Below are 22142 nucleotides of genomic sequence, written 5' to 3'. Positions count from 1 at the left end.
GAGGAACCTATCTAATGTTCAATATTATGTCTTACCGTTGCTTATCCAGTTCAAGGTTTTATGTGAATCCACCTGATGTATCTCAACACTCTTCTGTAGCTCATCAGAAGAGTTTTTAAGATAGTTATTAGACTCCCTGAGTGGAGATCTGGAAGTGATGTGTAAATTTTTTTCCAGTAATATAAAAAATACATATTTTTTTGCCCAAAAAAAAAATGGAGGCATGGCATCCTTGCTCTTCAAGGGAAATTCATCTCTTGACTAAGAAAGTGGTTGATCAAACTATATGTAGTCCTTCTCCTTATTGGGCTGTGTGTATGAATTTTTTAAATTATCGATGGTAGTATTAAACCAGTTGGACAATGGAAGCACTTGATGTGGAAAGGCACGTTGGTAATAGGCATCCGTGTAAGGATCAATAGCTTTGAACTAGGCAACCTAGTGCTATAGGCATATTATTGCTCCAATCATGTAAGAATCTGATTTATAGGTTAGTATGGAAAGGAACTTAGAGGACACAAATTTAAATACACATATACAACTACCACAGGGTTTGGCACAGTCCATTGTGATCTCAAGAAAGTGGAAGATTAATAATAAAGGCTGGTATACTGGCCTGATATGTGGGATACTTCTAAAGCTTAATGGATGTCAGCTCCTCAACTAAGTACTTGTGCTGAGAAAATTTGAAGAATAATTTATAGAGTGAGTGGTAACCTAGGTAGGTGATTTTAGCCAATTAATGTTGCAGTAAATGAGAGGGAATATATCAATCACTGCTTCCTCCAACAAGACTCGATTGACGTGAAGTAATGGTATGAAAAGCTCATTTATGATAAGCAACCTTTTCTCAGATACAATGGTGTGGAGAGCAAGGTCTAGAAGAATATAGACCCACAAATGCTTTCCCTACTTTTGTATTTTGATGTGGAAAATTCTTTAACAATGGTTGCCCATAAGGGGCAAGTTGAGAAGATTCGATACTAGATGCCTTTCGTGCAGATTTGTTGGAGAGACCTTAATTCATCTCTTTTAGGCTCGTCCCATTCTTTGCTAGAATGTAGTCATGTTTAAGGAATTATTTAATACTTACGAGCAGTAACTTTACTAGGTGCAATTGCCTTCAGTTGGAAGAATGTCATTCCAACCTGATATTATTTTGGCCTTCCTTGTGTGGTGCTATGCTATACTTGGGTATATTATGTCTAAGGTGGATAAAAATTAAGACCTTTGCAGCAGACTGTGTTGCCAAGATATGAGGATCTAACTGTGTCAAACATGTACTGGAAATTTTAAGGTTGCATTAGCTTTATGCAAAAGCTAGCAAATGTACTTTCATGGTAGAAGAGGTTGAATATTTTGGGCACATTGTAGCATTCTATGCAAAGGTGAAATGCATAAGGAATAGTTTAAAGATCTAGCCGCTCACACTTAGTGCTTTATCTTGTTGAGTGTGTCTTCGTGTCACGAGTAAGCCCTTGAAAAGTAAGGTGGCAAAGCCATTAAGGTCCTCCCTTTTGGAGTGTCATTTTAAGTCTAAGTTTAAAGTAGCTCAATAAATATTTTCAATGACTTGTAAAAGGGAAAGGGTAGGTATAAATTGGAAGGAAAGGAAAATAGAAAAAGCAAGTGAAGGTGTAGGAATATGGGGAAAGGTAGATGAGCGAAAGAAAGGAGAGAAAAGAGACTATTAAATAGAAGTGGGGATGTGCTTATTTGGGCAAGAGGTAATATAGTTGGTGTCATACAAGAGACAAAGAGAGCCTCCATCTTTAGAGAGAAATACCTAACAAAAGACAAAAGCATTTAGAATCTCCAAGAGAGGACAAACAAAAGACAAGGACATTTTGGACCTCCACAAGCAAACAATAGCCTTAAACCCTACACATAAACCTCTTAAACCCTACACATAAACCTCTTACTAACCACAATTTGCATGAACAAATGAACTAACATGAACGTAATTAGGGGACTCACTGACCAAGACATCACTTAGGACCCTTGGAGGGCCAAAAAGACTACTTTTAAAAGAGAGAGGAAAATGTTATGGTCACCAATATAGTTCGATCGTACATGTACTCACTCAAGGAGTGACGAAATCAGAGATACAAAATTACGCTTTTTGCCAGCCAAATCTAAATGGGGGATGCTACTAAAGAGAATAACGCTCACGAGGAGGAGGACGAAGTTTACCTCGACGAGTCTTTCTTCGTAAACGAAAGGCAAGTCTCCATGTGGATCTGCTTTTTTAATTTCTCGTCGACCTCGTTCCTTGCAAGTAACCTATTGTTAAAGTCCTTGCATTGATTGTTTCATAACTTTTGCATAGACGGAGGAGTTAGGTTCCTTTAGCAATAGAAGCTGGACGAAAAAATGGACAAGCAATGCACAATCTAGCAGAAAAGCCATATAGGACCTAAATGATTTATAACTGATAAAGTTTCTAATATCTAAACCTCTGCTCACATTAGCAAGACACTGAATATCACCAGAACTGTTTAAACGTGATCTAGCAACATATTCTGTCCTCTCGATTCAAGAGGGAGTCAACCTCTCTTGCCTTGCATAAGTTGGAGAAGGTTTTTGAGCGTTCTACTTGGCATTCCCATGCCTAATGAGGTAAGTTGTAGGATGCACCATATTAAAAGGGCCTCCTTTTGGTTTTGGGCTCCTGCAATTCCGAGACCTTCTTATTGGGTCCTCAACATTCCCTCCCTTTAGGAACGGTTTATGCTCTCAAAATTTACACTTGGCAACCTTGGTTCAATCGGAAGAGTAGCTGGCTTGATTATCATCTTCTAGAAGGCTTCTTCTACGTCTTCTTACGTGAAAAACTGGGTGTATGCGCCTCTTTCCATGGTTTTAAAAGATTCGATATTATATTGGCATGTGGTTCAGAACTTTGAGGAAGTTCTTTGTAGCTTATACCTTCTTCTTTTAGAGCTCATATTTTCAGTATCTCTAAGGCTCATACATGGCAATAAAATAAAAGAGCATAAGTCCTTTCAATACGTGAATGTGACACACATGGATTGTAATGACATAATCTTGGAGGTTGTGGTTCCTGATTTCTTCATCATTGACACATATACTACCCTTTGGATACTTTTGGTGGGCAGCATCTAAATATTTTCGTTTAAAAGCACCTAGGCTGACCTTCCTTGATGAGGGATGCTTTGCTCCAGAGCTCTGTCTTCTCCTCAACCTGAGCTTAATCAATCGTTTCTCCTTGGGAACCGGCTTCTTCCATTCTTTCTCATCATCATCTTCTAGGTCCATTGTTTGGGAGCCAGAGGGTGATCTCTCCGTGAAAGTTGCACTCCTTTTGTCTGGAATCTCTTAGCATTACTCAATCTTCTTTAGGTTTAAAAGTTGATATTGATGATAAATAACAAACACCTAAGTATGTTGTGTTGTATATTATACGAATGCGTCACATTGTCTCAAACATCTCTGATATGGCTAAATATGGAGTGATTTCTTCTCAATTCGATAGGTTCTTTGGCCTTTCTACAGGTAAGAGTACCTTCATATCTCAATTTATTAATTCAATCCTATTACTTCTCTAGAAAGACTATAATACAAGAAAAGTAATGAAGAAACTTCGTTTTTTCCTATGTTGTAGTCATTATATCTTTGGAATACCGGCTTTGGGTATGTTTAGGATCCTTGAACATAGAATCACAACCAAACGTGAGGAGCTTCCAAGCCCATTTTCTTCTAAGTTCTTAGGTTTGTTCTCTTTTAAAGGTCATCTACCCTTAGAAACCTATTTAGTTTTGGTTTTCTCCAACCCCTCTTATTCTATTATAATTATTGTTATTAGGTTAAAATAAATGAATAAATAACTAACTAATTAAAAAATAATGATAATATTCCTTTTGTTTGCATTGGTGTTTCATTTGTTTTCTTATACGTTCGTTGGTTTATCTTTGTTTCCTTGTATTAGCATTAGTGTTTCTTTTGTTTTTGATATTTAACATAATCGTAGTACCTTGCAATAGCTGGTACGATAATGAGCGCAAGGCTCTACATGGTCAACTCAGATTTGAGGCTAAGCATCACCTTTGAGTGAGGCAGAGACGATACACAAGTATTGCCACCTGCTCCGCTGGAAGAAGCAAGCTTTCATCAAGAACGAGGAGGATCACATACTTTAAGAATGCCATTGAGGTGGCCAAAGCATGGAGAAAGGGGGTTATTGCTGCTTTTTGAATTTTCACAAGGCTTTTGACATAGTGTCAAAAGCTTGCCTCACTCGACGCTTACATGATATGTGGTATGGTCAGGAGATCATTTGGATAGTCAATGCACTCTATGAGAGGGTCTCAGATATGGTTTGGACGGCTGTAGGTGGATAGAGAAGATCATGAGCACTATAGGGTCAAACAGGGTTGTCTGTTATCACTAACCGCGTTTGGCCTAAACATTGACGAGCTTGAGACCTTCATTAGAACACTTAGGGAGACATGATGCTCTCTCACCAGCTCCTTGATCCAGATTCTTTTCCATGCAGATGATGTGGTCGTACTCTCTCCAGCTAAGAGCCTCCAGCGACACTTGTATGCACTCCATACTTCTGCGAGACACATGATCTGAAAGTCAACCTTTGTTATGATTTCAACACATCTCGGGCAAGCATGCATAGAGATCAATCAGATTGGAAGGATTAGCAGTGGAGGCTGTCACATTTGGGATTCTTTTCTCTAGCCCAATTTTCAAGATACAGCCGACGATGCAGGCCCAACTAAGTAGGGAATACGCCGCACTTGCTAGAATTTAGACTGGACGGATTACCGTTGGAGGTTGTCACATTTGGGGTTCTTTTCTCTAGCCCAATTTCCAAGATGCCACCGGCGATGCAGGTCCGATTGAGCAGGGAATACGCTGCACTTGCTAGGCAACAATGCTTTCACTCTCATTTTCAACCAAGTTGCCCAATGGGCATGTATGGTAGTCCTCGTTGCGGCCTAATCTAGCAAAAGGTAGACTAGCCCACGTGGAGAGGATTTGGGTACTCTTATTGGATGATCAGCAATATGGTTGAGTTTAGGGCACCGCCATTATAGCTTGACACATCATTCCAGGCGATCACATACCTCTTTCGAGTCATGGATTATGGCTTCTCGACCTCAAGCCGGCGTGGCCTTATCCTCATCCAAGAGGTGTTGATATACATGTACACGCATATCGTGAGTCTGGGACTCCATATGGATAGATTACCCCCCCCCCTTTAGTATAACCTTAAAGTCCCTTCTATTCCGCACACTTATCACAAGGCTAACTAGGTTATTCGGGAGGATCACACAGCTACACACATTCAGGATGCGGTTAGCCCTTGGCAAGCTTCTTGTGAAGCTTAGCTTCTACGGAGACCACTGCTTATGGAAATCCGAGGAGTGCTTCATCGATCCACCAGGCTACAAACGGATCCATTTCCGCCAAGCTACAAACAGATCCATTTTCACCACTCTTTCAGGATAGGGTAGTTGCGTGTTCCCTCGCACCACTGCTATGCATTGAGACTGGGCGGGCGGAGGACATTCCTGGACAAGGCTGCATTGCACTCTATGTGATCTACAGGAGATCGAGTCTTGCTTTTAGATGTCCTGTGTACAATGAGATCCGAGGTTGTCATCACTATCTCTATAGGGATTGGTTCAGACTTGTCTCCAGACTCTTGTCTCATTTGAACCTGGTAGGTCTAGCGAATTTCATTCATGAGGCCGTTTGCAAAGAGATCAGCTGCTCAGCAGATATAGACGAGATCTGGGTGCTCAGCCAAATTCCACTCAGAGTTGTTCTAGTCGGATAGCATGGACCACCAGGGCCCAAGGAGATGGCATAGCCAAGGCCTAGAGTGAGAGATTTGATAGACCCGTTAGTGTGTCGATGCACGGATCAGGCTTGGGGATCTTCTCTTCATGTTCACCAGACCAGAGGCATGGTTGAGGGGTGTGACAACGGCACTTGTCCAACGCAGAGCCACAACCAAGAGATCACAACAGACCTTGCATATTGACCATCACCAATGCTGTATCATGGGTTTTATGCTGCCGTGTGGGAGCCTCTCGTGGACTTGACTCCTCTGCCAACATACAGAGGACCACCACAGTGATGCCACGCCACAGCTACCGTCCTCTCCATGGGCTCAGACACTTTGCACGTTTTCTCAATGTTTATGTCATACTTGTCTTGGGTGTAGTCTGTAGATGCCCGCTTAGAGCCTCCACCCATTGTATCAGGTTTTTTTAGTCTCGGTTTCTTTCTTTTTTCCTTTCTCTTGCATTTCTGTTGCTTTGTTTCTTCCTTTTTACTATCAAAGTTTTTGTTGTTTGGGTTGGGATTTCAAAGCTTTGTAAGCATAGAGATTCTGAAATCTTGTGAAACCGAGATGACAGCTTATGCTTCAATACTAATGAGAAAATAAGCGTAGCTTTGTTTACTAAGTTATTTTTTAAAAAATTTCTCGCAAGTTTGTTTAAAGTGGCTTACAAACTCCCTTCTTTCCTTTATTCTTTTGCTTGTTTATTAAAATAATTAATTTGTATGATTGGTTATATTTTGTTAGACAAACTTTCTCCTTAAGACTGACCATTAGATCCTTCAATATTTCTTAAGGTAATTTTTGAGAGAGAGACATATGAGGTGCTAAATTTTCTTGAATCTTTTCATTTATTAATACAATATACATATGGAAAAGAAACCGTGGCTACTCTTGTAGACCAAGGATTCAGCATATCTCAATTCCATATCATGATCAGTTTACAACTCTTCAAGACATGTATGCACAAGATGCAGATTATCTTTACGGACACATCTAATGACTAGAGATACCTTTCATCTTAATGATGGATACTTAAGAGAAACTATGCATTTTGATCGAACTCTTAGAAAAGCTTTTAACACATTGGCTGAGGAATAGAAGCATCAAGCAAGGCCCACTTATCCATCGGCCGTCATATTACAACTTTGCATATGGGATCACCATTTCAATATATCCATCGACCGTCATAACTTTGCAGATGGGCCTTTAGTCCCCAGTGACCTTGGACACACAAGGAAAGAGATGCTACCAATCAGCCAAAGAATTGATGGGGAATATGACTTGCTTCTCATTAGGCTTCCTGTTGTTATTGAAGCAGGCCTTGTCCTTAAATCAGCATTCCTTGTCCTTAAATCAGCATTCCTTGATTGCTTACATGTTAAAACACCAACCACACTAGTAACTACTTGAAATTATCCAAGACCTCTAATGCCAAAATCATCAAAGGCTTTCACCATGAAAATTGTTAATTATGGATCAGCCTTAACATTTTCTTCAAGATCTAAGATCTAGACAGATCCCAATATTTTCTTTCCACAAACTTTTCAGTCTTGCGAGCCCCTTTTGTAAAACAGAAACTTCAGATGACTGTACCATTGATGATGAGTTGGAAGACAGAGTATCGTGTATATTCATAAGAGCTGGGATCAATTTTGGAATACTAAAAACCCGTGATGTAAGATACATGGCAAATATTTGGGGATTTCTGTTGCTCTGTGTTTGAAATGTTCCTGCCTAAGTTCTGACTGACATGTTTTTGCTGAATGCAGTTATGTGATTCAAACTTTTCATTATGGTTCACACACCATTGATGTCTTCAGTCTTCAGTCTTCTGCAAGTAAGTCTTACGTTCTGGAACTCGAAGCTTATGTTTTCATTTTTTGATTTTCAATTGCTAGGCATCTTTCTTTGTGTTTTCATAAATGTATGTCTTCGTATCCTATTATGGTGGCAAAAATGTGCAAGTGGGATGATTAAAGCCTTTTTTGGAGTCTAAAATGCACCCTAAACATTGGACTCCAAAGTGCTTTTCTGCTTACTTAGTCATGTATAGTGCACACAGCACTTCAAATGGTCTGGAAAATAAGTCCATTGTGTACAAAGGTAAAATCAAATTTTAGTAGAGTAGGAGAGTCTTTGCCAGTATGTGAGCTGTCTTGGAGATGAGGCTCATTGTCCCGCTTGTGAGTCCCCAAATGAGGAGGACAAAGGTGTTGGATACCTGCAATAAGTTAATGAAGGGGTGAAGCTCTCAAGGCTGTAGTCATCTGTGTGATGGCCGACTATTGAAAGGATAAAGTGACATTTGTTAGAATTATTATTATATTCTAGGCAGTGGCCAATGTAATGTAATAAGTGGGTCAGGGGCACTTTTCCCTCTTAGAGGTTTTTCCCCCTAACCACAGTCTAATCTCTAACGACGGTTAGTGATTAGATAGGGTTTTGTCACTTAGACAAAACGTCTCATCTCTTGTTTGTACTTCACTTCATTTAGTCCACTTTTGAGTGACCTACGTTCAGCTCAGTCTCTCTTGCTCACTCTTGCTCTCCGCGTTTCTCACATTTGGTATCAAAGCAGCTCTCCTTCTCGGACCTGCTCCCTGCTTCCGCATTTGCTCTCAGCTCCCTGCCTCTCGTCCGTACAGCTCCATCGCCAAGCTTGCAGTACAACGTCCGTACAATGTACGGACTGACAATCCGTACTGTAACGCTGCACGTGCGAACTTCATCAGCGCCAGCCATACATTTTCGTATCCGTCGCCCATACAAGCGTATGTTTCCGTACGATTTCGCCGTACAGCCTCGCCAGGTTCTGTCTGTACAGCACCAAGTTCTGTCTGTACAGTTTCGTACACTTGTGCTGAGATGTCCGTACAGATTCAGTACATCCGTAGAGGTGCACGGATTTCGACCGTACAGGCTGCGCTGTACAGTTCTGTACAGCTGCATTCAACTGTACTGACAGTTCCGTACTGTTAGTCCGTACAGTTTGAAGGTGAAACATCATTCACATTTGGTCACTTTGTAGGTGGGCTTGGAAAGTTGAATTTTTGCAGGGTTTTCTTTGCAGGAGGATATTGGAAAGAGTTTTGTCAGGCTCTTGTGCATACAACCATTGTTTGGCTTAGTTTTTGGGAGCACATTTGGAGCTTTGGCAGACAAATTGCAAATTTGGGGCTTTCAGTTAATTTTCCCTCTTTTGGATGCAATTTCCTTGAAGAAATTGGGGCTTTTGGCATTCGGATGCAATTTGGCAGTTGAAAGACCATTTTGGAGGTTTGCAAGCAATTCTGGACTCAGTGTGAGTCAATTTGCAGACTTTTGCCATTTTTTACAGATTCTATTTGCATATTTTTGGGCATTAAGCAGAGCATTGTGGTGCATTTCGAGCCTCTGATAGGCTGTGACAGTATTTGTCACTGTGGGCAGATTTTCTTTGGCAGATTTTACTTGTGCATTTTGCATCCCAGGAAGGGATTCTACTTGGTCAGTTTGCTGTGGTTTTTGAGTTTATGTGGCAAAAATGGCTCAGAACAACCCCAATGAGGTGTTTGGAGTCCTTACACAGGAGGATAAGTTGGATGGCACCAACTACTCCTCGTGGAGTTTTATGGTTCGCAACATCTTGGTTGGCAGACATCTTTGGGATTATGTCAATGGAGATGAAGCAAGGCCAGATACAGTGGCTACACTTGTCACTCCTACAGCTGGAGGCAGGGGTAGAGGTCAAAATGCAGCACAAGTAGTTGGAGCTGCCGCTCCAGGAGTTCCCACAGCAGAAGAGAAAAGATGGGATTCTAGAGATGCACAAGCTCTATCAATGATTTCTCTCTTTGTCAAGAGGTTCATTATACCTCACATTTGGTCATGCAAGACATCAAAGGCAGCTTGGGAGATATTAGAGAGTACATTTGCAGCAAGAAATGATGCCAGAGTTTCCTTTCTAAAGCGAGAGCTTTCTCATATGCATATGGATGAGGGAGATTACATGAATACTCACCTCACAAAGCTTTAGGATTTGAGGGAGCAACTGTTGAATATTGATGAAGTCATTCCGGATTCAGAGATGATTACCACCACTCTGAATTCTATCTTGGTTTCCACACCTTGCTGAATTTGTCATTGAGGGGCAGCAATCCTCTCTCTTTTCACGAGTTGGTAGGACTTCTGTTGCAGGGGGAACAAACACGTAGAAATATGGCAACCTGGGCTGGCGAGCATGCCATGCTTTCCAAGTTCAAGCCCAAGGGAAAAGGGCAGCAAAATGAGCCCGCACATCAGCATAAAGTTGGTTCAGGACAACCCTCTTATAAGGCTAAGGGTGATGCAGATAAGCATAAAAAGAAAGGCATTTGTCACTACTGTAAGAAGCGAGGTCATTATATTGGTGAATGGAAGAAGCGCATAACAAAAGAAAAGAAAAGGGATTCAGGTATGGCTGTGTCAGATGCATCAGCTCCTCATTCACATGATAGGGGAGATGTTACAACCAACTTTGTGGAAGAGCAGTATGTCTTTCTGTTTTGCAATTCATATTTTTCAGTGGGTAGTTCAAATGCTACATCCACTAATGATGATGACCCTTATGCTTTCTTGACTTGCAGTCATGATCCTTCAAAGGATGCATGCTCTCTCAGTGTCAATGAGACACTGAATACTTGGTATTTTGACAGTGGTGCTTCAAAGCACATCACTTCTAAGAAGAGCCTGTTTGCATCTGTGCATTTTCCACCTACTAAAAAGAAGGTGACTTGTGCAAATAAATCTTCTTATTTAGTATGTGGAGTGGGGAACATTATTCTCATATCCACTGATGGCACAGATTTCAGAATTTTAGATGTTCTCTATGTGCCAGGTATAAAGAAGAATTTGCTTTCAGTGTCCTCTCTTAATAGAGGAGGATTTCAGGTTGTATTTGATGATGCTAAGTGTGCAGTCAGAGACAAAGAGAATGACTATGCTTTGATTTTGTCTGGCACTTTGTATCGGGGTCTTTTTCAGCTTGATATATATGAGAAAAGATCCGATCATGCATTTTTAGTGAGCACTCCTATTGCTGCAATGCAGAATGCGGAGTTATGGCATGCCAGGTATGGGCACATGAGCTATGGCAGCTTAATGACACTTCAAAAGCATGCTATGGTTGATGCCTTGCCTCCTTTAGAGTCACCTCCTCCTCATGCATGTGAGGGTTGCATCCTTGACAAGATGCATAGATTTTCTTTAAAGAAGGATGGTGCAGTGAAAGCTACACACAAATTACAGCTTATTCACATTGATGTTTGCGGTCCCATGAGGACACCTGCTTTTGGGGGTTATCTTTATTATGTTACATTCATAGATGACTTCACCAACTACACTTGGGTCTATGGTCTTAAAGCAAAGTGTTTATGCATTTCAAACACTTTGTGGCTATAGTTGAGAATGAGACAGGACTCAAGGTGCGGACACTTCGCACAGATCGAGGGGGGGAGTATATGTCTCATGAGTTTGAGGCATTTTTGAAGGAGAAAGGCATCACGCATTAGCTTACAGTGAGGCTTACACCTCAACAGAATGGCAAAGCTGAGCGGAAGAATCAGACTCTTATGGAGATGGATAGATGCATGCTTACCAGTAAAAAGTTGCCTCACAGGTTTTGGCTTGAAGGCCTCATGTGTGCCAACTATGTTTTGAATCGGGATCCCACAAAGGCTTTGAAGACAATCACTCCCTATGAGGCATGGCACGGGAGAAAGCCTTTAGTGGATTACTTCAGAGTTTTTGGTTGTGTTGCATATGCCCACGTGCTTGTGGAATTTCGACATAAGTTGTCAGATAAGGCACTTAAATGCATTTTTGTTGGGTATAGTGCACAAAGCAAAGGCTATCGTCTTTACAATCCTGCTTCATGCAAGATTTTTGTTAGTAGAGATGTAATATTTTCAGAGAATTCAGCACATACACATGTTAAATTTCAGATTCCAGCTTCTTCAGATGATGTTTTTGAGGGGATGCTTCCTATAGCATTTGGTTTCCCCGTTGTTGAGGTTCATGCTGAAAATCAGAATTTACAGCAACCTTCTCCTGATCCACATGCCCCGATTCAGCCATTGGTTGATTTTGTACCTCCACAGGGTGTGGATGAAGTTGTCAGGCAAGAGATTCAAGAGATACACGCAGCCAAAACAGTCTCAAATTGGTTGCTACAGACTCTTAGGGAGAGTAGGCTTGAGGCCCTATTTGCCTGGCAGGACTCGTAGTGCAGTAAGGCACGCAGGGGGGGCTCTTTTAGTTGAGACAGCTTATGCAGGGACTCTTTTTGATGAAGAGGAACCTGACTCTTTTGATGAAGCAAAGGATAATGCGCATTGGATGCATGCCATGCACAATGAATTGCAGTCCATTGAGAAAAATCAGACTTGGGATGTTGTGGATTTGCCACCAGGTAAGCATGCCATTGGTACCAAGTGGGTTTTCAAGGTGAAAAGGAAGCCAGATGGGTCTATTGACAGGTACAAAGCAAGGTTGGTTGCCAAAGGCTATGCACAGAAGAAGGGCATAGATTATGAGGATACTTTTGCTCCTACATCCCGGATGACCACCATACGGTCAGTTATTGCAATGGCTGCAAATTTTGTTTGGAATGTCCATCAGTTGGACATAAAAACAGCTTTCCTTAATGGGGACTTGCAGGAAGAGGTTTATGTCAAACAACCTCCTGGGTTTGAAATGCACTTCAAGTTTGCAAGCTTAACAAAGCTTTATGTGGGCTGAAGCAAGCCCCACGTGCATGGTATGCCAAGATTGATGCATTCCTGGCAAGTAAGGGGTTACATAATAGTCCCACGGAAAGCACCCTCTACATCAAGAAGGATGGGGGGGATATTTTGGTCATCATTCTTTATGTAGATGACATGCTGCTCATAGGGTCAAATGAGGAAGATTTTAAAGCTGAGTTGAAAGCTGAATTTGACATGACAGATTTGGGCATGTTAAATTTTTATTTGGGGATCCAGTTTATACAAAACAAGCGTGGCATCGTTATGTCTCAATCCAAGTATGTGCAGAAGCTCTTGGATAGGTTCAACATGCATGATTGTAAGCCTATCGCCACTCCCATGGAGCCGGGGCTGAAGCTTACTATGTATGATGCAGGTGAATCAGTGGATGTCACACGTTACAACCAGGCTATTGGATGCCTCATATACTTGTGCAATACACGGCCCGATATTCAGTATGCAGTATCTCAGGTGAGCAGATATATGCACAGCCCAAAGACAACACATTGGCAGGCTGTAAAACGCATCTTCCGTTATTTGCAAGGCACAAAGTCTTATGGCTTGATGTTTCCCAGGGGGGGTGACTTGTAGATGCATGCTTACAGTGATTCAGATTGGGCTGGAGACTATGATATCAGGCAGTCCACTAGTGGTAATTGTTTCTTTTTGGGCAAAGCTTGCATTTCTTGGTTGAGCAAGAAGCAATCTACAGTGGCTGCTTCCTCATGTGAAGTTGAGTACAAGGCAGCTTTCATAGGGACAGTTGAATGTGTTTAGCTGTGACGTTTGTTCGCTGATCTTCGTCTCTTATTGGAGGGTCCTTCTAGTTAGAGTGCTATAGCAGTGGCAAAGAATCCTGTGTTTCATGCTCGCACGAAGCACATTGAGGTTCATTATCATTATGTCAAAGAGAAGTTGCATGCAGGGGAGATCAGTATGATCTATGTGTCAACACATGACAATGTCGTAGACATCTTCACCAAAGCACTTCCACGTGAGAAGTTTGAGGCATTTCGCAGTGCCCTAAACTTATCTCCTTTTGGTGATTGATCACTACCTTGTACACCACATTGGCAGTCCAGGGGATTGTTAGAATTATTATTATATTCTAGGTAGTGGCCAATGTAATGTATTAAGTGGGTTAGGGGCACTTTTCCCTCTTAGAGGTATTTCCTTCTAACCACAGTCTAATCTCTATCTACGGTTAGTGATTAGATAGGGTTTTGTCACTCAGACAAAACCCCTCATCTTTTGTTTGTACTTCACTTCATTCAGTCCACTTTTGAGTGACCTACGTTCAGCTCACTCTCTTGCTCACTCTTGCTCTCCGTGTTTCTCACAGCATTATGCATGGAAATAGAAGGAATGTCGTGATCCTTTTTATAACAGGTTAAGAAAGCTGAGATTCCTGATCAAGTTGGCAGTCCATTGCGGTGAATGGTGGGTGTTGATGCTTTACAGCAGTTGCATGGAGCTCTTTTTCTATGTGGGCAAGTCTTTATAGGGTCCAGTTGATATGCTCTTTATGATCTGCAACAACGATGTTTGCTTTAGTGGCTCCATCCCTTAGTTTTTATTGTATTTGGTTTTCTTCTCTCTCATGGACCCTTCGGTCTTTCTTCTTTCTTTTCTTTGTTGTTCGGAGAATGAAGGGTGAAGATATTTGGTGATGAGGTTGCAAGGAGGCTGAGTTGTTGATAGAGGAAGTTGATTGGGCCAGTTGCAAGATGCTATATATTAAGGTGGTTGATCTAGTTGAAGGTTGTGTGTTGGAGATTGGGGAGCCTCAAGAAGATGAGAATTTGCAGGTGACTGTCATGGGGAGGTGGGATTTCATGTGCAAATAACCTCGTGGACAAACCCGAGGATAGTTTGGCCGGAGGGGACTGGCCTAGAGGAAGTGCTAACTTCCTAGAAGTCCCTAGGGGCCAATTCTAAGTGCACCCATTAGGTCCAAGGGCAAAACTAAGGCATTAAAGAGGGGTTTAAATGTCCAAGGGCAACCACCATTGTCATTGGTTGGGTGGGTTAGAGCATTAATTAGGGGGCCACGTGGCAGCCCCTCATGCTCCACCTACAACCCTCTCCCTCTCTCTTCCTTCAAGCATTACGGGCTGGTTACTTGCACATTTTGCAAGGCTAAGGTTTGGCATGCTTTTCAAGGTCGCTCTCTCTCTACACACTTTGGCTGCTCACGCATTACGAGGCAGTCCGTACGGCTGTATGGACTGCAGGCGCTGACTCCAAGGTTTCCGTATGGCTTGTACGGAACCTTAGTTGCTGCTGTATGGACCATTGCTGCTGCTGTACGGACCATAACTGCTGCTGTACGGACCATCGTTGCTGTTGTATGGACTATCGTTGCCGCTGTACGGACTTTCATTGCTGTTTGCACGCATCCCGATGTGAACATGGTTGCTGATTTGCTGCTTGCATGCACCCCTAGGCACACATTTCGAAGCAGGGCTGTTCTTTGAAGCTGTACAGGTCAGTTGCAGGCTGCAGGTGGACTTTGCCATGGCAGATTAGCTCCTTTTCTCTTGTCCTTGGCCTCTGCATTCCCGAGCCTTGCTCTTCCCTCTCAGCTAAGCTTCCAATCTCTCATTCTCTCATTCTCTCTCTCTCTCTCTCTCTCTCTCTCTCTCTCTCTCTCTCTCCTATGGCTGGAAGTCACCTTTACATCGCTAGGGGCTTGGACAGAGGATAGGTGCCCCTCTTCCACGGACATTGGGTACAGTCGTTCTGACTTCCTTTTGATTTCCATTTGTTTTGAAACCAAGGTCCCAGTGGGTGTCTTGTTTTTGGTTACCGAGCAGGGGCATTCTAGCCTCCCTTTAAGTGTTTTCAATGATTGTTTATCAGTGGCATTTAACTAATGGAAGTGACTGGAAATGCTGCAATGTGGCTGTAAAATGGTGTGAATGCTAAGTTAGTTACAGTTCACTGCCCTTTAGTTGACTGAAGACTGGTTTCAGTGGTTTGCTAAGTTGTTTTTTTCCCTTTAGTTAACTGAAGGCCGGTCTCAATGGTTCCATTGCCGGGATAGTGACCATCTTCCTACAGAGTTGAGCCTTGGTAGTGTTGGGTGAAGAAAGCCCCCATTGCATTCTTGTTACAGCCATAAAAATAGCAAGCATGTCACAACGTGAGAGGTCACAGACTATCTCAGAGCAAGAGGAAGATAGGAGGTCGGACAGCTTTGAGGAGCCAAACACCAGTGAGTGTGAAGAAGGGCAGGACGGTGAGGGACAGCATGTTCTTTCGGGGCATGCCACTGAGGTATCCCAAGATGAAGCTGAAGAACTAGATGCAGAAGCCCTCTTCAAGATGAAATTGTAAATTGCAGTGGGCAGTTTGACACAATTGACCCAGAATCTAGTTGAAATTCTGGATGCCCCTCCCAAGAGCAAAAAGACAGCCAAGAAGAAGCAGAGGAACCAGAGGCCTCTGCACAATTATGCACCTTGAGTTGGACAGCCACCCGTGACTCCACTTGTAATGCCCTCAGTTGCTCTTGGTATGGGGGATGCCTCCCAAGGCAACAACTTTCAGTCGGTGAATTATGGACAACAACCCTTTTCTCCTTCAGTGATGTATCCAGGATACTTCGGAAGAGGGTCGGTCTTCCAAGCAATGGTGGGACAGCCCACAGAAGGGCTAGGAATGCCTGGCACATACTTGGGAAGTCTTCAGGCAGGGATGCAAAGTTTTCAGCAACAAATGATGGGGGGTATGCCAGCTGCAAATGCCAACATGATGTAGATGGGGATGCCAGGAATGATGGGTGGTTCCATGAATATGCCACAGATGCAAGGAATGGGACTTGGAATGGTCAATCCAGCTATGGGAGTTTGCAGTAATGCACAGAGTATGGGCCAGATGATGCCACCTCCTTATTTGCAGCCAGCTGTGTATGACAATATTGCACCCAAGGGCAAATTGAAAGACTACTAAGAGGGTGGGGCTGCCGTAAAGTTTGAGATTCAATTGGACATAGGACAGGCTGAAAGCCTTGACCTTTGTGCAATAATTTGATGCCGTGTATGCTGGTGGGAACTTCACGGAGTCATCAAAGGTTAGGAAGGCAACCACATTTCTCAAGGGCAATGCACTTCAATGGTGGACTAATTTGCTCTTGCAAGGTAGAGCCCCTACCACTTGTGTTGAGTTCAAGCAAGTCTTTTCATCTGCTTGGCTCACCACCACTTTTGAGGTGGACATAAGGACAGCTTGGCACAAGCTGGATGCCACGAACTGTTAACAACAAAAAGTTTTTGGAAGCCTTGCTGCCTGTGAGTTCTTACAGGCGTGTGGAGCTGTCCGAACAGATTGAGAAGTATTGTTGTGGGCTGCCAAGGAAATCTGGGATTACTGCACCAAAACCAAAGTCTCCAATATGTCTCAGTTGATGGAAAATGCCACTACAGCTTATGCCCTCTTGCAAGGGAAGACTTCGGGCTTCAAGGGCAGCAACCAAAAAGCACAAAAGTTTAAGGGCAGCAAGCAGGGAGGCCATAAACATTTCAGAAAATTTGAGCAGCCCGTCAAGGCTCGGTTTGTTGCAGGACAGAGGCGAGGATCGGCCTTAACCAAAGATGTTAGAGGAAGAAAAGAAGGCCCTCTATGATGCCAACAAATGTTACATATGCAGGGAAGATGGCCACTGAGCATGTGAATGCCCAAACAGAAAGAGGAAGTTTCCCTCGTCGGATCAGAGTGAGAAAAAGGGAGAAAAGAAGGATGACCAGAGGGGTAAGAAACCCAAACCCACAGCTGGTCTTATGCCAAATGTCACCGGAGCCATATAGGATGTGGATGCCATGGAGCTATGCAGAGTGTGGGGCCAAATCCGTGACCAGACTGCTTCGTTCCTCTTTGATCTAGGCTTGAGAGCCAATTTCATATCACCAGAGTTGGCTGGAAAATTGGACATAAAGGTAGAAGAGATGGGGCCACTATGTGATGCAGATATGGCTTGCCCAGGGCACAATGAGTCAGTCTTGCTGATAATTGGGAAACGTTGGATGCACATTCAGAGTTATGTGGACACTGAAGAGTTCTATATTATGCTGTTAAATGGATGCAATGTTTTGCTGGGTATACCTTGGCATTGTGAAGATCTGGATTCCTCAAGAATGCAAATGTGTGCAATGCATGCAGAATTTGAATGCCAATTGGCTCTCCAATGGGGGAAGAGCACCCTCGTGAGAGTATTTGTTTTTCTTTTCGACCTACATGCAAGGTGGAAGAGAGATGGCAGAGGAATGCAAGGTGAATAGAGAGAATACTACTTTCTCGTAGTGTGGGCGATTTTTTGTTCGTGCTTTGTAGAAAAAAAGTTTGGTGGTGACATTTGTCTGTCAAGACGAGCTCTAATGGCAGCACCTTCGACTCCCTCAACCGTCAAAGTTTTACTTTCTCCCCAGGACAAACATCAGGTGAAGTTAGTAGTTTAGTCTCTCAAAGATAAGGTAGTGGTGGGCAGAATAGTGGGGTTCACGCCCTTGAGGAAGTAGATTTGGGATTAGTTATAGGCGAGCCTAGTGCTAGAAGGGGACCATATTTAGGAGGTCACCATCTATGGAAGGGGATTTTTCCTTCTCCAGATGCGATCTCCTGAAACCACGCTGGCAGTTGTGGAGCAGAGCCCCATTTACCTTGGTCCTCACTTGGTTTACCTTTTCTCGTGGTACCATGGCTTTACAGTGGAGGATATGGATATGACTCATCACGTGCCACGCTTTTTGGTTACGCTCCACTTCTCTAGGCTTCCGAAAGAGTAGTAGCCATCCGTCCCTCCATTGGTGGCATGTTTGGCACAGTGCTAGAGGCTCCACTAGACACATCAGCCTTTGTCATGGAAGATGATGGGGTTCCTAGACTCAGACGGGTTGTTGAGAGCCCAGTGTCCTTGTAGAGGAGATTTACCTCGAGACCCGCGACGAGGGTGCTTCGACAGAGGATCAAGGTCTCAGGGCTACCAGGGCAGCAGTGCCTACGGTGTCATCGGATGGGCCTCTAGCTCAAGACTGCCCCAGAGGATAGGTTCCCCCCCCCCCCCCCCCCAACCCACCCCGCACAAGTTCAACAAATCCATCATAGGGAGCCTCAAGAAGATAGGGCTTAGCAGCCTCATAGACAATAACAACAGCAAGTGTCGTAGACCCCCTGGGAAGGGAATGGACCAAGGATAAAAAGAAGAAATCAAGCAAGTAGGCAGCAAAGAATCGCAGGCGACGCTTTCAAGGAGAATGCGCATGTAGAGCGAGAGTTGGCCTCCCAGTCTCATGGTGAGAGGAGTTCCCTCTCGGGTCGCCTCGAGACGTTAGAGGACAAGACCTTCTTCGATCCTCTGACTGTTCCCCCTGTGGCAGAGGCCCGGAGTACTTAAGAACCTGCCCAGCAACAAGACGTAGGAGCGCGCTTTGAGGACCGCTCTCCCCTCTGCCCTCCTCCCCCTCCCTCTCCCAAGCACCCAGGGACATGGGTTGAGAGCACTCAGGTACCTATGCAACAGCGAGCCACTAGAGCTCTTGTTATTTCAGTAGCCGACCTCCCCTCCCTCGACGACTCCCTCACCTCTCTTGATCACCTCCCTCCCCCCTCCTCCCTCCTTTGCCCGCTTCCCCTACTGTAGTCACTGTCACTACCTGCCCCTACCCTCCTCCGCCACGCTGTCTTCCTCGCCCTCCCTCGTTGCAACAGGTCCCCTGGCCGCTTCTCCTCCCCTAAACCCGATCCTGCTTCCTAGCCTTCGAGCAAGGAGGAGGCAAGGTCCTTTCCCCAAACCCCCCACCCTTCAGACTACGGCTTTCTCTTCTCACTCGGACTCTAGTCCCTCCCATAACTAAGACTCCTTGGCACCAGAGAAAGGGGGTTAATTGTCCCGACTTCCAGGCCCTAGACCTCGGCCAGGGCAGCCCTTGCCGAGCGAGTTTTGGAGGCTTGGGCCTTGAAACTATCTAGAGATTTTGGATGTGTATCCCTTGGCCCTGGAGGTGACGGTGTTGATCCTGCGGCCCTGAAAAGGGGTTCCATTGGTGTTGTCGGCTCTTGCTCCCACTCGTTTTGGGGTTTCCATGTTGCGTCCATGGGAGAGGAACAATGGACTGCGTCGTTTGATTGCATGATGTGAGAGCAGATGTACCTTATGTTGGAGGAGTTAATGTGCTCGCAAGGGATTGATTTGTCGCTTAACTATGGTGCCTCAAGCATCTACCAGTTCGGCTTTACTGCAGAGAGGCCAGGTGCAGGCATTGCAATAGCAGTGATTTGGTTGGGGCCAGAGGTCGAGCTCACGCATCCGACTTACTGCCCCACGAGTCTTGCTCTTGAGTAGGGGGCATGAAAGGTCGGCCTCGAGCCTACGCAGACGCACAGATACAGACTCCTACCTGTCCAAGCCCCCATCGCAGTCATAGGAATCTGAGGTTGTGGTGCAGGCTCCCACTCATAGACGAGCCTTGTTTACTGTCCACTCCCCATGGGTTGGACCATGGTGAGTTGGATGTGCACCAGCTTCACGATCGTGCACGTAGCCAGCCACAGAACCTAATACTTCATCAGGAGTTGCAGAGGGCAGTGGTAGGACAAGCAATGTATGCCCTTTTGGTACAAGAGCATATGTTTTCAGCATCGGACATCAGTCCTTGCCGCCGCTTGCTCCTAGGGCGAGGCCCACAGTTGTGGTCTCCTGCAGTAGGCTGGAGTGGAGGTGTTTGCATTTTAGTGTCCCAAGCAATGACCCTTGAGGTCTATGATCAAGGCGAGCTTATCACACGTCGAGCAGTTTGATGGGCGTCGAGTCCAGGATTGGGATCCTAAACATGTACTCATCTGCTTGCAGAGAGTACCGCCCTGCCTTTTGGAGATGGTTGACAGAGTGCCTTCTAGATGTTGACTCTTGGATTGCTAGATGTGACTTAAACAACCTAGAGTTCACAAAGGATAAGCTGGGAGGAGATTCCTTCTCCAAAATGCTTGTAGTGGAGAGAAGTACTTGGGAGTAGCTCATCTTTGCGATCAGTGGTAGAGAGCCATGGAGGGAGGCGGTGTTTACCAAGATTGCAGGCAGCCTTCTCTTTTCTTTTGGGCAAAGGAGGCATGACGGCTTGTTGGAGCATCTACATTGGAGATTGGGCGATGCACAGGGGAGGCTCCACGGGCATTCTAGCACTACGGTGTCAGACCCCTCCCCTACCGTGCTTCACTTAGAGCAGCCTTGCCAAGGAATCCCCCAAAGGGAGTTTCGTATCCGAGACGACCTTCTTGAGGATGAGGAGGTGCAACAGGTAATAGCCGAGTTATGGCAGCGCCGGAGGGCGGGTCCAGGGATGGGTGGGCCTCTTGGGTGGCAGATGCAATATAGAGAAGCAGCGAGGAGCTACAGTCTCAGACCCTCAGGGTCATGCTCTACAGTAGCGAGAGAGCTTGAGACGGGACTTAGCATCCATAGAGACACTCAGAGAGCAGGACCCAGGCTCTGAGTGGCTCAATGATCGGTATGAGAGTGCGAGGATCGGCCCCCATGCCATGGAGGTTGAGTGAGCCAAGTTTTCGTACCACTCCTCCCAAGTGGGTTGAGTAGGGAGACATGATGACCAGGCAGCTCTTTTGGATTGTGGGGCCTCGCTCAGCTGGGACGAAGCTTCAATGCTTGCAAAAGGAGCAGGTATAGATGCACACGGACCCTCAGGAGATTCTTGAGATGACAACAGACTCTATCGACAGTTCTTCCAATCCTCCTTCAGTCCTTGTAGCCCGAGAGGCAGTGTGGGATCAGGTTTCGATAGTGGCCCCGCCGTGCTTGAACAGAAGTGCCCCGGGGAGGATGACTTGACCTTGGCCTTCTGTCGGAGCTTTTGGGAGCATATTGCCATTCAGGTTGAATTTGTTTGATCCGTTCGGGCATGAAGGAGAGGTGAGCAGCAGTGCAAGTGGCGGGGCAGCATGGATGCGATGAGGGGTGGAGGCACACATCACACGGGAGGGGGAGCAGGATTCCTTAGATGGGGAGCTTTTGCTTGGAGTTCAATTGTTTTAAGCTTCATTTTTTTGGGGGCATAATTTTTGACACCTTACCTGTGCAATTTTTACAAGATGGATAGCTCGAAAAGCTTAGTCACTTGACATTACTTCTGGAGGACAATTGGAAAAGGCTTCATGATGTGTATCATATGATGAAACATTATGGGTACTACTAAATTGGGGATGCATCATGCACTTGTGAACAAACAAAGAGATTATAATGCAGAAATAATAATTCAACTAACACACAAAAAATAGATTAAACCGCTATCCAAAGCGTGTAGGCAAGGCGCATCTTAGCTCTAGCAAATGGTGTTCTCTTTGACACTTGATTGGCTTGGATTTGAAATACTGCAAAAGCTCTTACGACCACGAATTTGTGATCCAACAGCTGATTATGATCTCACGGGACAGCTCATATGGCCAGGAGCTGAGCTAATGAACAACTTTATTCTTGCAAACCCACACCTTTTCCAAGGTCTGTCAATCATAGAGCTTGGCTCAGGTGTTGGTAAGATGCTTCGTCA

General features: G+C 44.5%; 1 protein-coding gene across 3 annotated transcripts in view; it reads left to right on the top strand.

Annotated features, from left to right (window-relative positions):
• Window positions 1-2042: 2042 nt before the first annotated feature.
• The window catches only part of LOC147904637 (Putative methyltransferase family protein), a 65848-nt gene continuing 45748 nt past the window's right edge, over window positions 2043-22142 (top strand). Inside the window, exons 1-3 of one of the 3 annotated variants that reach the window (XM_087394992.1) lie at window positions 2043-2222; window positions 7597-7664; window positions 22007-22093. In XM_087394992.1, the coding sequence (XP_087251118.1) occupies window positions 2140-2222; window positions 7597-7664; window positions 22007-22093 (238 nt within the window). In that variant the 5' untranslated portion in view covers window positions 2043-2139. Of the gene's footprint in view, window positions 2223-2524; window positions 2620-7596; window positions 7665-22006; window positions 22127-22142 lie in introns of those variants that run through there. The other 2 variants (XM_087394988.1, XM_087394998.1) reach the window with 2 other exon arrangements.

The sequence above is a fragment of the Dipteris shenzhenensis genome, chromosome 2 (assembly GCF_047967505.1).
Source record: "Dipteris shenzhenensis isolate YYH24624 ecotype China chromosome 2, Dip_SZ_1.0, whole genome shotgun sequence".
Taxonomy (NCBI): Eukaryota; Viridiplantae; Streptophyta; class Polypodiopsida; order Gleicheniales; family Dipteridaceae; genus Dipteris; species Dipteris shenzhenensis.
Note: the sequence above shows the minus strand (reverse complement) of the source record. Positions and strands in the feature narration are given on the sequence as shown.